The following is a 14,134-nucleotide window of genomic DNA, read 5'->3' on the forward strand; positions in this document are numbered from 1 at the left end:
GGGAGGGGGGGCAGGCCCGGCTGAGGGAACCCCCCCCCCCCTGCCCAGTGCACATATTTCATGCACCGGGTCTCTAGTCTATAATAATAAAAGGGTAATATGCTAATTAGACCAGACATCTTCTGGATGTCATTCCAGACATCCTTCCTGATGAAGCTGGGGCCAGAGGGAAGCCAGCCTGGGTCCCGGGTGCCTGCCAGTGGCCAGAGGAGGGAAGCCCAGGTCCTGGGTGCCAGAGGGAAGCTGGTGCCAACAGCCTGGGTCCCGGGTGCTGGAGGGAAGCCAGTGCCAGCAGCCAGGGGAAGGAAGAGGTACTCTTGCACAAATTTTCATGCATTGGACCTCTAGTCTTCTATAATAGATGTGAGATAACAAGGGTAAAAGCTCCTGATATAGTTCTGGACAATTCTGTCAATCAACAAATAGTAACTTTCTCTATGCCACAAAGCTCTCTGAGATCTTTACGTGAAAGACTGCATAAAGCCAAAACATTGTGCCTGCTGGAGATCACGTGTTGCAAAAGAAACATTCACTAAAAATGAAATTGAGTTGCAGATGGCGGCTGACCGACAAAATGGATAATCCTCCCACATGGAAATGACTTTCCCCCGGCTCCTGCCATGGCAACGAGGAGCCCACCTCTCCAGGGTGGTGGCTGCACAGTGAATGCTGTAACCAGACTGGGTCTCTCTCCCACTCAGAGTTCTGGTGTCTCTAAGGCTCCTTAACATTTAATAACAGAAATGACAGGGAAAGATTCCCATAGAACTAAGACTATTGCGCTAGAAGTTTAGAGTCATGGTATATACAAGAGGTCAACTAGGTGATACTTCATGAATGTATAACAATATTAACCCCTGCATTTTCTTCTACTACCTTTGCAAAGATTAAGTGGAAGGTTTCATAACATGTACTAGAGGCCCGATGCATGAAATTCGTGCAATGGTAGGCCTTCACAGCCACGGTGGCTGCCTTGATCCCTCCCTCGCAGCCACGGCAGCTGCCTTGATCCTGTGGCTGCAGCCCCGGCTTCATCCACATCCAGAAGGATGTCTGGAACCACCGTTCAGTTTATTTGCATATTAGACTTTTATTATTATAGATGATGTACGTAAGTCGGCTAGCAAGCAGGTAGGATGTCAAAGGAGATGAACCTCCACCACACCTGTCCCCCAAGTCACTTAGTGAACTCTGGTTTCCCGGGTCTGTGGTTTGTTTGTTTTTCCCCTCCCTATGGTAAAAATTCACACTTAAGAGAACAGTGGTTTTGTTTGGGAAATAATACTTAAAATGAATTGTTAGCATTAAAGAAACCTCAAAACCTTACCAACACATATGACTTTACAATACAAACATGCTAAGACCTTTTAAGTTAAAAAATCCAATTGCAAAGCAAAATAAAATCAAATGAGGGCCTTGTGTCAGTCACAATTATGCTACTCTACTTATTGTATAAAAGGATTAGCTAAGTGAGTGTGAAGTGTGAGGACATTTTTTCCTAAAACTTTGTTAAAAGTGACGTAGCTTCTGTTTATGAGGGTCAAAAAATAATATGACCTCCAACCCACAGAGAAGATAAATATTTGTCAAACAAATGAATGAGTGTTCCTTTGGAGTTGCACTAAGAAGAAAAGACAGGCTTTTGGATGCAGAATCTTAGATTATGTAAATGAAATCTCTTTGCCGAGGCCTGGGATTGAGGGGCTGGCTTTCCGGAGAGAAAGCCTCTGCTGTGTTTCAGCTCCAAGACATGGAGCATGTGCTCCTTGAAGGCAAGGGCCAGTGGCCCTGGGTTCCGTGCCAGGACCTCGAGCAACCCAAGTGTTGAAAGATGTGGAGGAACAGCTAAAAGGAAGTGGGCTGCTTTAGCACAGACAGAGGCTAAGGCGAGCTACCATTAAACAACATTGAAAGATTTTAGGAAAGATAACGTTTCTCTTAAAATACACATAAACCAAAGAGAAAGGGACTTAGGTGAGGCGTAAAAAGGATATCTTTTGTTGTTGTGACACATAAAATTTGCTATTAAAAAAATTTTTTTGTTTGTTTTGTTAATCCTCACGTGAGGATATTTTTCCATTGATTTTTAGAGGGAGTGGAAAGGAAGGGGAAAGACACAGAGAGAGAACAACAATTGGTTGCCTCCCATCGATGACCTGGGGCCGGGTATAGAGCCTGCAAGTGAGGTACATGCCCTTGACTGGAATTGAACCCATGTCCCTTCAGTTCATGGGTCAACACTCTATCCACTGAGCAAAACCAGCCAGGGCAAATTTTGATATTTTTAAGTGTACAGTGTAGTGGTGATAGGTACGTGTACATTGTTGTGCAATAAAAAGGGTTGACAGTGAATAATGTTGGCTCTCTCTCTTTCTCTCCCCGCCCCCCGCCCCCAGCCCTCCCCACTCTCTCCACCTCTCTACCTTTCTTCATCCCTCTTTCAGTTTGATTGGAAGAGTATGGAATTTCCTTCTTGGAGATTTTTAAAACAGCTGAGTCCTGAGGGGCTGGGAGAGATGGCCTCCTAAGGATTCCTTCGCAACCAAACTGTGTGGGGAGGCAGCGGTGTGGCCCAGCACTGAAGTGGACACACTGAGGAAAGAATGTGCAAGCTGCCTCGGACGCAGTCAGAGATGCACGGCTGCCTGCAAACGAACCCCAGCACTTGTGAACCTGAGTCTGCGGCATTTGACTTCTAAACTGGGGAGGGTTATAAATTTGCTTTAACCCGAAACTGACATCATAAATGCTGCTGCGCTCTGCTCACTTTACCTTGGGCTTATACGCGTTCAGCATCGACATCTCCACGTTCTGACCTCGGACGTGCTTGGGTTGCCTCTGCACGGGTGGCGACGAGGACTTCTGGTTGTTGCGGCAGACACAAATGAAGAAGAAGAGCAAGGCGATGGCCAGGGGAATCGCCACGCTCGGCACCAGAATGTACAGGATTTCCATCTTATTCTTCTCCTTGGAATCCTTCGAATCTGGGTGCAGAAATAAAAATTTCAAAGAAGAACAAAAGTTATACAAGTTCCAATACCATGTATACTATTACATTGCCTCGTTTAAAAGGACCTCCTATTCTTTTATACACACAAGTCCACTGTGAGGAAAAAAAAGAACCGTTGCTTATTACAATTTGTTTCCATCAAACCTTCAACATAATTTATTGAAGTTTAAAAGTTTAAAGTTCAAACGTTTAAAAATTGCAGAGGGAAATTATAAAGGCTTCACATGTGTGTGGGTCCCCCTCTGAGGCTGCCTCTCCCTAGCATCAGACCTGCTTTTCTCTCACACCTTAAAAGTTAAACGCCAGGTGAATGGACTGTATACATCCATGAGCATTAATGTGGACCACAGGGCTCTTCTTCCATTGGCCGCCAGCCCAGATCAAACACCGCGACCTAATGTTCCAGAAATCATGCCATTGTCTGGGCTTGTTTGGACACACAGGGCCAGTCCTGCATCTTCCAGAGTCAACATCACTAAAGAATTCTGGCCCAGTGTCCACGAACCCAATGGCCTGAGAATATGGGGACCCGAAGGCAGGGCCAGCTCGGTCTCTGATGAGCTGTGTGACCCTGAATAAATCACTCACCCCTCTGGGCTTTTCTTGTCCGCATGCACCAAGTATGTATTTTGGATAGTGTCTATCATTTCCTCCCGTGCGGCACCATTGTAGAACTTGATACTTTTTTGAAACCCAAGAATTCTTCCTAAATGGTTTCATATGAACTCAATAATTATGAGTGGTAACACTTTGAAGTGTATTTTTGAAATCTTATACACCCACTGTACCTACTGTTGCTTGGGAAAGAACGTAATACAGAGAGAAGGACCTTAGGCATACATTTCTTTTTATTGGTTTGAGCCTGGCCTTTAAAACTAAGTACTTTAAAAAAACAACAACAACACAACAACTAAGTACTTTGGGCATATATTATCATTAACTAATTATTTGACTGATAAAGCAAACAAGAATTATGGGACAGCTTTTATGGGGGTTGCATAATACATGCCCTGATCACCAATAACCTCATCAACTATCTTGCTTTAAGAAAATCCAAAGTGTGGCAATAAAGATTGACACAAAATTCAGAGATGACTATTTACTTAACAAAAGAATTAACCATGCATCCATCCACTCATTCTCCCACTTGTTCAGTAAGTCAATAAACCAAAGCGACTACTGACAAGCACTCTTCTAGGGTCTGGGAGTACAAAATTAACTTGGACATGTCCTTTGCCCTCAAGGAACTCATGGGCTAGTAAGGAAAACAGAGAAAAGATAAATACAATACATTGTTGGAAATGCTAGAAGGGAAGTATGAATACAGTGGTGAAGAGTCCCCCAAAGTCCCTGTAAACAGTGAGCTTCCCTTGTACATATAAATGGGAATATACTTGCACGTACCTTCTTTGGGAACCTGTGGTTCAGTGAGATAGAGCACTAATCACATTGATTTCTCTCCACATAAACAGACTCAAGACAAGAAGTTAAGGACTACCCAAATCTGGGTGATGGGACTGCTCTACGGGTTAACCCTCAGAGGGCTTGGGGAGGGGTAAAATCTGTTTAAAACTAAGTCTTAATATTTATTGAGAATCTTTTACTATTATGAACAGGGGCCAGGTACTGTTCTAAGCACTTTTCATTAACTCATTCATTTTATCCTCATAACCAATCCCAGGAGGCAGGTGCCATCCTTAACTCCATTCTTACAGGTGAGGAAGCTGAAGGGCAGAGTGGTTAAGTAACTTGCCAAGGACATGCAATTAGTAATTCAAAAGCTGGGACTTCTCCCCTGTGGTCTTGCTTCACAGCTCCTGCTCTAGCCACCACACCACACGGCCAATAGTTTGAGAATGGCTGCTGTTGTGCACCTGCTTTCTCATGGGAGGGTTTCTCCTGCTTCGCGGAAGCAGGAAGGACGAGCGAGGCCTGAAATGTGGGGAATGACAGTGAAGCTTTGCCAGACGTGCTACTTTAGAACTCCCCACTGAATACACTGTGGCAGGTAAACATAACCCAGGCATCTCTGGGAGGCCATTCTAATCATTCTAGCCATTAAGAACTGGTCTCTTTTGTAACAAGTGTGTCTGCATGTGGGTGGGTGGGTAGATAGAAAAAAATCACATGGAAGAGTGTCTACCACAGGGCCCACCAGATAGATAGACAGACAGATAGATAGATAGATCTCGATCATCAATCCAGCTATCCATCTATCCTCTTTAGAAACAGTGTAGCAGAATGAAGGACATGTATGTTTTAGAGTCAGAAACTCTACACACTGCCTTTGTTGTTATCTACGTAACCTCCGTAAGGCACTTAGCCTCTCTGAGCAAACCCATCTGTAAAATGGCAATGTTAATACCTATTTCATAGAATTGATATAAACCGTTATCTACGTAACCTCCGTAAGGCATTCGTTATCTACGTAACCTCCGTAAGGCATTAGCCTCTCTGAGCAAACCCATCTGTAAAACGGCAATGTTAATACCTATTTCATAGAATTGATATAAACAATAAATGGAGTAACAGTGAAAGTGTCTATTCTATACCTGTTACAAGTCAATCCCTCAACATTTACCCCTTATGCTTAGAGTAGGAAATGATGCAGGAATGAAAGCTTTGGGCTGGGAATTTTAAATAACCTTAAGCAAGAAACAACCTCTCTGACCTCCATCTCCTCATTTGTTCAGTCTTATTTGGTTCACGTGAGAGATAACGTTCACGAAAGAACCTCAGAAAATTGAAAACTGCCATGCAGTTGTGGGATGCTATGATTATTAACATTATAAAAACACTTTCATATTTGTCAGTACCACAAAGGGAGAAATCCCTCTTGTTATTCTTGGATTTTCAGTGAAATCATTATGAGGGTAACGATTACAAAAGAAATGAAGCTCATTTAGTCCTAACGTAATGCTAGTCATTTTTTTCTGGCCCGGAGTTTTCACAACAAGGGAAAGCAGGGCTCTCACCTGTCTGGCAAACAAAGGAGTCTATTCTGTACATTCCGTATCAGATTATTCTCAGAGCGCCTTTGACTGTAAATGCGAGGTCTGGGACAAATCCCCCTGTAGGTCTGCCACAGAACAAACTTCAAGAAGCTAAATTCTTTGAACACAGTCAAACTTGGCTCCTTCAGGTTCATGGAGGATATGCAAGCGAGCACAATGTCGTCTTGCCAAGTGAAATAATCAAGCAGAACAATACGTGGTTGAGTTGGAAGTGACAGAAAGCAGCTTCAGGCCTATTGTAAGTCTACCATACAACAGGCTCACTTTCCCACACAGCTCTCTGCATTGGGCCAGGAGGGGAGTCAGGGTCTGGCTCAGGAAAAATGTATAGAAAAACATTCCTCAGAAGAACTAATGTTACTCATAGAAAAATAGAACACGAACATTTGCCCAACCTCTTTTAAATGTCCTAGCATTTTTATTCGTCATTTTAACCCAATGTTATCTTGATTTTACACATAGAGAAATTGAGGCCAAGAAAGAACAGATAATTTGACAAAGCTAGAAAGAGGTCAAGTCTGGGTTGGAATGCAAGCCTGTCTGCCTTCAATACTTCCATGCTTTATAAATTATATTACTAATAAAAGTTAACATACTGTATGAAATTGTTTTTTATCATCTCCTTAAGAGTCCAAGGCTCCCTCTCAGTGAGGGCTAGTATCCAGCAGAGACCATACATGAAAAAGAATCACATTAGAACAATGGACATTATTCTTACTGTGCCCTTTAAAGGGTAATGGACACCTCCAGTGCATTGCAAAGAAAATTAGAATGGTGAAGATTTTTAATACTTTGGAGTAACTGCCTAAAAGTAAAATGCACATATTAGTTACATCAAGTTAATCCTTGGGATTTTTGGAACCAACAATTTAGTCTGGATCACATGATTAATTTCCTTTTAAAAATCAATTTGGTATCACAGTTTACATCTGACATTCCTGTTTTATTTTTACAATGATATTCAATACTTTGATTAGTAATTAAATAAAATAGAGAAAATACTCCTTTCTTATCCTGGGCTAAAACAAGGTACACATGATTTCTCATTCAAGAGGTACTTCTATAAAATGAAACCTCATCTGGGATATTATTTTTGAGTTAAAACAACAAAGTGCTCAGATTTGCAGCATGGCAAAGATAGGAAGAAATTTTACAGAAACTCAGAATTCAAAGGAAATTAAATAAGTTAAATTATGATCTTGTTTTGAAAAAAATTTAAAACCATAAAAAACGAATAGGAATTGCTACCATTTATTAGTTGGAAACTATAAAATACGTTGGTTGTTATCAATAGGGCCTGCATTATTGATATTTAAGCAGGTGCCTGGAAGCCAAATGGAAAACCATGGTATTTGGGCCTTCAGTGGGCATGCTGGGCCCAGCCATTCATACTCTCGATTTAATGATGGAAATATTAAGTAGGTGGTCTATTGCCTTATGCATTCTCAAATGAATTCTTAAAATAGGACTCTGATAGGCCATATACAGTAATTAAATTTTTTCTCTGCAGAAAATGTTTTAATCACAATAACTAGGAGGACAATAATGCACTTGTGAACACTGGAGAAAAATCTCAGTAACTGGAGTCCACACGAGTTCACTAGAAGTTTCTAAAATTCCCAGGGCCTCAGTTTTCTCCTCTATAAAAAGGAAGAGTTGGGCTAATCTTTTCTTTTTAATTTAAAAACTTTAAATCATGGTAAAAGCACATAACAAAACTTATCGTCTTAACTATTTTGAAGCAAACAGTGGTGTTAAGTATATTCACATTGTTGTACAACAGGTCTCCAGAACTTTTTCATCCTGAAAACAGAATTTCTATACTCTTTGAACAACTCCTCATTTCCCCTTTCCCCCAGGCCCTGGCAACCATTATTCTACTTTCTGTTTTTATAAATTTGACTACTTTAGATATTTATATATATAAAAGCCAAGCTACCGGAACACCAGAACTGGAATGACTGGTTGCTTTGACATGCACTGTGGCCCCGATTGGCCCCCTCCACCTCGATGGGGGATGGGGTGTCCAGCCAACCTCCTGCGTCCCCTCCCCCCGGCCGGCCAGGCCCCCATCGACCCCAATCAGGGTGGACTGGCCTGACCCCACCCATGCATGAATTCGTGCACTGGGCCTCTAGTTTTATATAAATGAAATCACATGGTATTTGTTTATGATTGGCTTTTTTTTACTCAGCATGATGTCCTCAAGATTTATCCATGTTGTTGCATGTGACAGTATTTCCTTCTCTTATAAGGTTGAATAATATACCATGTTTTCTTTTATTTTTAAAGATTAAAAAAATTGATTTTTAGAGAAAGAGGAAGGGAGAGGGAGAGAGAGAGAGAGAGAGAGAGAGAGGAAGAAACATCTACATGAGAGCAAAACATCAATCAGCAGCCTCTGCACGCTCCCTACCAGACTGAGCTGCAATCTGGGCATGTGTCTTGACTGGGAATTGAACTGGCAACCTTTTGGTGCATGGGACAACACCCAACCTACTGAGCAACACCAGCCAGGGCTACACCATATTTTCTTTATTCATTTACTGATGACATTTGGCTTGCTTCCACCTCTGAACTATTGCGAATAATGCACAATAACAGGGTTCATTCTCAAATATCTCTTTGAGATTCCACTTTCAGTTCTTTTGAATACATACCCAGAAGAAATATTGCTGGATGAATGGTAGTTCTATTTTTAATTTTTTGAGGAATACCCATATTGTTTTCTATAGTGGCTACCACATGTTGCCTTCCCACCAACAGTACAAAATAGTTCTAATTTCTCTACATCTTCACTAACACTGGCTATTCATATATATATGCCATTCAAATGGATGTGAGGTGATATCTCATTGTGGTTTTGATTTGCATTTCTTTAATGACTGGTGGTATTGAACGTCTCATGCTCATTGACATTTGTTTATCTTCTTTGAAGAAATGCCTATATAAGTCCTTTTCCCACTTTTTAAAGTGAGCTAATATTTAAGGGCCAAAATTCAATAGTTTTTATAAAATTAAATCTTTTTTCACTTGTAATAGTATTATTTTAGAATGGTAGACCAACCACATTTAAATGTTAGCAAAACATTTGATCGAGTGTTTATCCTTATGGACAAAAAATGAAGGCTAGACAATATGAGATGGGTTAGTAATTCATCACATGCCTGCACTCTAATAGTTTTAATCAGCAAATCACATCAAATTGCAGTGGGCTATGCTTAAAGAAACCTGTCTAACATTATCATCAAGTACTTGATGATGACATGTCTCAAACTTGAAAATGGCCTGAATCTAGGAAAGATACCTAACTGACTATAGAAAAAAAAAGTTTTTAGAGGACCAACAGGCTAAAAGAGTGACCTAAAACAAACAGTTGAAATTTTGCAAGTAAATGTAACTTTCAGTTAGATTAAAGACCTTTTCTAGAGAAGTCCATGATTAAGCAAATCTACTAAATACTTTTTGATATAACCAAACCAAAGCAAAACAACAACAATAGCAACAAAATCCCCAATATGTTTTAGTGAAGACTTGAAGGCTCAGTCAGACCCAGCAACATCATGATGAAACTGCTTGAAAAATTTCTCATATATGGCACTTATAGCAACAAAATACCCTTCACTGGCAATACTAAGTCATGATCAAGAACATCATGGTCCTCTTCTACCTGTTCTGGTAAAAATACACCAACGCATGTCTTCTACTCTAAGAGTTATATTTTTAAGAAGGTCTTTGAAGAAGCAAGAAACATCCAGAGAAGGAGGAGGATGGGTAAGAAAAGATTGGAGGAACTACATGCTCTTAGATTAAAAAAAAAATCAAATGAAGGATGTGTAGATGTCTTCAAATTGGATAAAGAATGACAACAAAGGTTACAAGCTAGATCCAGTACATTGACTTGTTCCTTAATAGTTGTTGTTCTTAAAATAGTGAGTAACATTTTTTTTTTAATCAGGAGATTTCACATACAAATTTTGGTTTCTAGCTTACAAAGGCCAGTTTTGAGCAGTGGGAGCTATCCCACAACCACTCTGAGGTGGAGAGATGTTGCTGTCTGTGGAGGTCTCTGGCAATGTTCAAACGGAGGCTGGATGTTTTCTATGGTTTCTCCCAAGATACTCTGATTTTATAAACTGAGCTGACAGCACCTTATTTAGGCCCCTGTAAAACTTCGACTCTCTTATGAAGCAACTGATTGAAAGCTGGCGATGAATATTTTTCCTGAGTGTCCTCAGCCTACCAGACCAGTTTCAGTCCTTGTCTGCCCAGCTCTATGCTGTGGTTGACCTCAGTGGGTGTAACAGTATTAATGGACCCACTTGTCCTCTGGCTTCCGGTTAGGGTCAGCCAATGGGAGGCATTGGCAGTATAAAAAGAACTGCCCAGGGCAAGAAGAGAGTACAGTCGATGTGTTTATTCCCAGGACTCCCTCCTTGCTGGGTTGTAGAGGGTTACCTTCAGCCCTCTATCTTAGGTCCCCGCATGTATTGGACAGCCCTCTCTCTTTAGCTTTAACTATGGAGTAAGGCAACTGATGGTCCCTTTGACTTCCCAGGCTTAGGATGGTAATGCCTCCCACTCCTGCTTGCCTGGGTTCTGCACGTTCGTTATTGGCTTTCCCTAATTCTGCCACCATTATAAATAGTCTCTTTATAAAATTCTCCATTTGTGCCTTTAGCTTCCTGCCAGAAACTGGACTGATACAAAGCCAATAACAACAATCCTTGTGGTGTTGTATCAGAATTCTGTCACCATAAAACGCAACATACAAAATTCCAAAATGGTCAAAGGGAAGTGACTAGAAATACAGGCTTTCAAGAGTTGGCATTTTTAGCTCTTAGAGTATATTTGCAAATACTGTGAGATTTAAGCAGCCCAGAAAACAGCAAAGTTGACTAAATTTTGTATTCTTGTCCTAAATTTTTTTTTTAGTTCTTTCTGGCTTGATGCATTGATGTTTTTGTTCCCTCTATATTTATAAACAAAACACTTTCTTTTCAGTGTTTCTAAACATAAAATCTACTTGGTTTGAAACCAAAGGGTTGGAACACTTTTTTTTTTAAAGGTTGGAAAACTTTTGACGTTTATTTCAAGCACGTTTTTGATTCAAAGATTCATTGAAGAAGCTTTCAATCAATGGATCAGTTTGATTCTGTAATTAGCACACAGTCCCTAATGTTTCAGTGCTGTTTTGAGGACCCAATGGTCAAGGTGGATTTTGTCCTTGAACGGTGTCTTAATAGATTTCATAACATGTGTTGGCTTGAGGTCTATTTTTTTTCTAACAGATTTCTATCTAATGTTGAAAAACTGCACAAATTTGTGTGAAACAAAACCTAGAAAAATGAAAACTGTAAATTAATCCTAGTATGTTATGATAGAGGAGGGAAAATTTTGGTGCCATCATTTCTTCATGCTGATGTGGGACTTGGCTTGGTTGAAATGCATTTCTGCACCGCAATTTTAAGCTTCAATAAAAGTTTGCTTAACTGATTGTCTCGTGATATTAAAAAAAAAGAAAAAAGAAAAAAAAGATTTCTGTCCCCAAATGGTTAAGAAGGGTCAAGATGACAGGGAGCACTTCCTACTGCCCTGGTGGTTGACCCAAAGAGCTGAGACCTTCTAAAACCTCGCTGCTTGAGTGGCTGACACACTGGGTCAAGACTCAATGTATATCGGGGACAGTGAAAAACACTTTTATGGTTATTTTATGGTTAAAATTATTTTATGGTTAAACATGTTTAGGGAACATGACTTAGTTACAAGGTTTGGGTAACTATTGTTCTTTACTTTGTTGAAAATGTATAAAGACCAGAGACCAAAGTACATCTTGAAAATCTCTGCAGTATAAAAATAACTCTTCCGGAAAGCTTCAGACTATACAAAGCAGTGCTCTATGCCTTCCTCCTTTTCCCCTCCCCACCATCCAGTTCACTGTAATGTTCAATTTTGGTTTGAAGAAATGGCTGAAAGACAAATTGCCTTACAACAGGTCTTCTATGAAATATGGGAGAAGGCTGCTGACAGAGCGAGTTAAAAACTGCAGTGTTCGCAATCTGGAAAACATCTGCCTTGCCCCGGACTGTAAACCACCGCGCTGTAGAAAATGGTTTGTGACAAAGCAGAACCCAGGGCGGGTACTTGTAAGGTTATGGGACAAGTCAGGGCTATTCAGGCACAGAACTGGGCAACATGCCCTTTGGCAAATGGCTGCAAGGCAAGGACTTAAAAGGAAACACAAGAGCAACAGGCCAGGTATGAAAACTCCAAACGGAGCCAAATGGTTCACTACTTTTCTTATCAATGGGCACACTTCAGTGGAGCTGGTTTAGGAGTAAACACCATACTGCTGCTTGGAAATTCTGGTTGTTTGGTGGAGGAAGAAAGCTTTACTTAGAGGTGAATCAGGCACGCTGGCCGGCAAATATGGTCTCGGGACTGGATCTAGAGTAAAATAAAGGACCAAGGTTGAAAATCAGAACACCAATCTAATAGAGACTCTGTCTCCCCACACAGTTCGAGAACAAAACAAGGAATTTCAATTAGTGGGAGAGAGAGAAGGAACATAAGTCACGTGGTAGAATACAGCCAAAATAAAATCGCCAGGTTCCTGCAAAAGGAGCTCTTGGGGAAATAGACATTTTCCACAGCTTCGTCCCCAGAGCTGCGTAGAAAAGCAATGATAAGGGTGACAGTGAAACTGTGAACCTGGGAGGCGTGCCTAGGTGCCAGTTGGAAGGAACATAGGCAAATGTTTCTTTTTCGACTTACTTTCCACCCAACCCACGGTATTTGGCTTGGAAGGTGGCCACAGTGACTAGAGGTGAAAGTGTAGTGAATGAAGGTTTGCAGGCAGGATCTCAGGGAAGATGGCCAACTCTGAGGACTGGGGACCTGGGCTGCCGGGAAGGGAGGAGAGCTGGGACTTAACGGGAACAGGGCAAGCACGCGAGGCCGGGGTGAAGCTGATGGGGGTGGGGGTGAGGCGGTGGCTGAGACTACGTGGAGCACCTGGGGTCGTTCAGAGTAGATGTCTTTGTGGAGGGGGTTCCATTCCTGCACCTGAAGAGCTGCACAGAGTATCAATGGATAATGTCTCAAAGACCTAGAAAATGCATAATGATCAAAGAAAAGAGGAAGATGATAAAGGAATGTTTATTCCTCTACATAATCGAGATTTCAGTACTTGTGGCATGGTGGACAGAGGACTAGACCTGGAGTCCTGTGGACCTGGACTGAATCTTGGCTTTAGTAGAAGCAACATTGCCTCAGCTTCTCCATCAGTAAAATGGAGATGATTCCTTTATTCTGTGGTCAGTAGGAGGGTCAATTAATTCAACATGTTTTATTGAGCACTAATTAATTCAAAGGCCAGATGCTGGTAGAAAGAACTTCCAACAACCAGCAGCCATCATTAAAATGCAAAGTACATAACAGCAGCACACGTAAATGCTGGGAACCATACGACAGTGCTTAATGTGATTCATATTTCTTTCATCTGCCGCTTCTACTAGATTGTAAGCTACATGAGCGTACGGTCTGATCTAGCATGTTCACAAAGTCGGACACACAGTAGGAGCTCAACACATACTGGTTTCAATGAGTGACTGACTGAATACATAATTAACTATTCAATTGTTAGATGCCTGGGGCAGGAAAGAAACGACTGGAAGGCTGAGAGGTCAGGTCTTGCCCAAACTATCTTCTGTTCTTTCACTTTCTCCAAGCAATGCCTGGGCACATGCACACAGTCCTAGCCAAGCCAATTCCCAGAATCCACAGCAGCCATATTTGGTTGTGCTTAATTTTATGTTCCGTCTTAGAGTGAAAGTTCATGGGTAAAACATTCTGTGGCTGACTGTTCTCTAGTGCTTTTATTCTAGAAAGTACCACAATGCTCACATTCTGCATTTAATTAGGCCTATACCTCTTTTAGCCTTACTGAGTTGAAACAAAAACAAAAGTTATCAGTGGGAAAATGAGAAATCCCATGGAGATTTTGAAACCTCCTTAACTTTGACTTAACTAATGAATACAGGAACATCTCATGAGACTCCATCCCATTCGGGAGGGAAGTGGAAAAGGACTCATTTCAAATCTGCCCCCC

At 41.2% G+C, this 14,134-nt stretch overlaps 1 protein-coding gene across 1 annotated transcript in view; it reads right to left on the bottom strand.

The window, feature by feature from the left end:
• Positions 1–14,134, bottom strand: part of ROR1 (receptor tyrosine kinase-like orphan receptor 1) — a 174,073-nt gene that overhangs the window by 17,851 nt on the left and 142,088 nt on the right. The window contains exon 10 of the mRNA XM_014549239.1: positions 2,773–2,984. Coding sequence (XP_014404725.1) covers positions 2,773–2,984 — 212 coding nt within the window. The remainder of the gene's footprint in view (positions 1–2,772; positions 2,985–14,134) is intronic.

Source organism: Myotis brandtii, unplaced genomic scaffold (genome assembly GCF_000412655.1).
Source record: "Myotis brandtii unplaced genomic scaffold, ASM41265v1 scaffold540, whole genome shotgun sequence".
Taxonomy (NCBI): domain Eukaryota; kingdom Metazoa; phylum Chordata; class Mammalia; order Chiroptera; family Vespertilionidae; genus Myotis; species Myotis brandtii.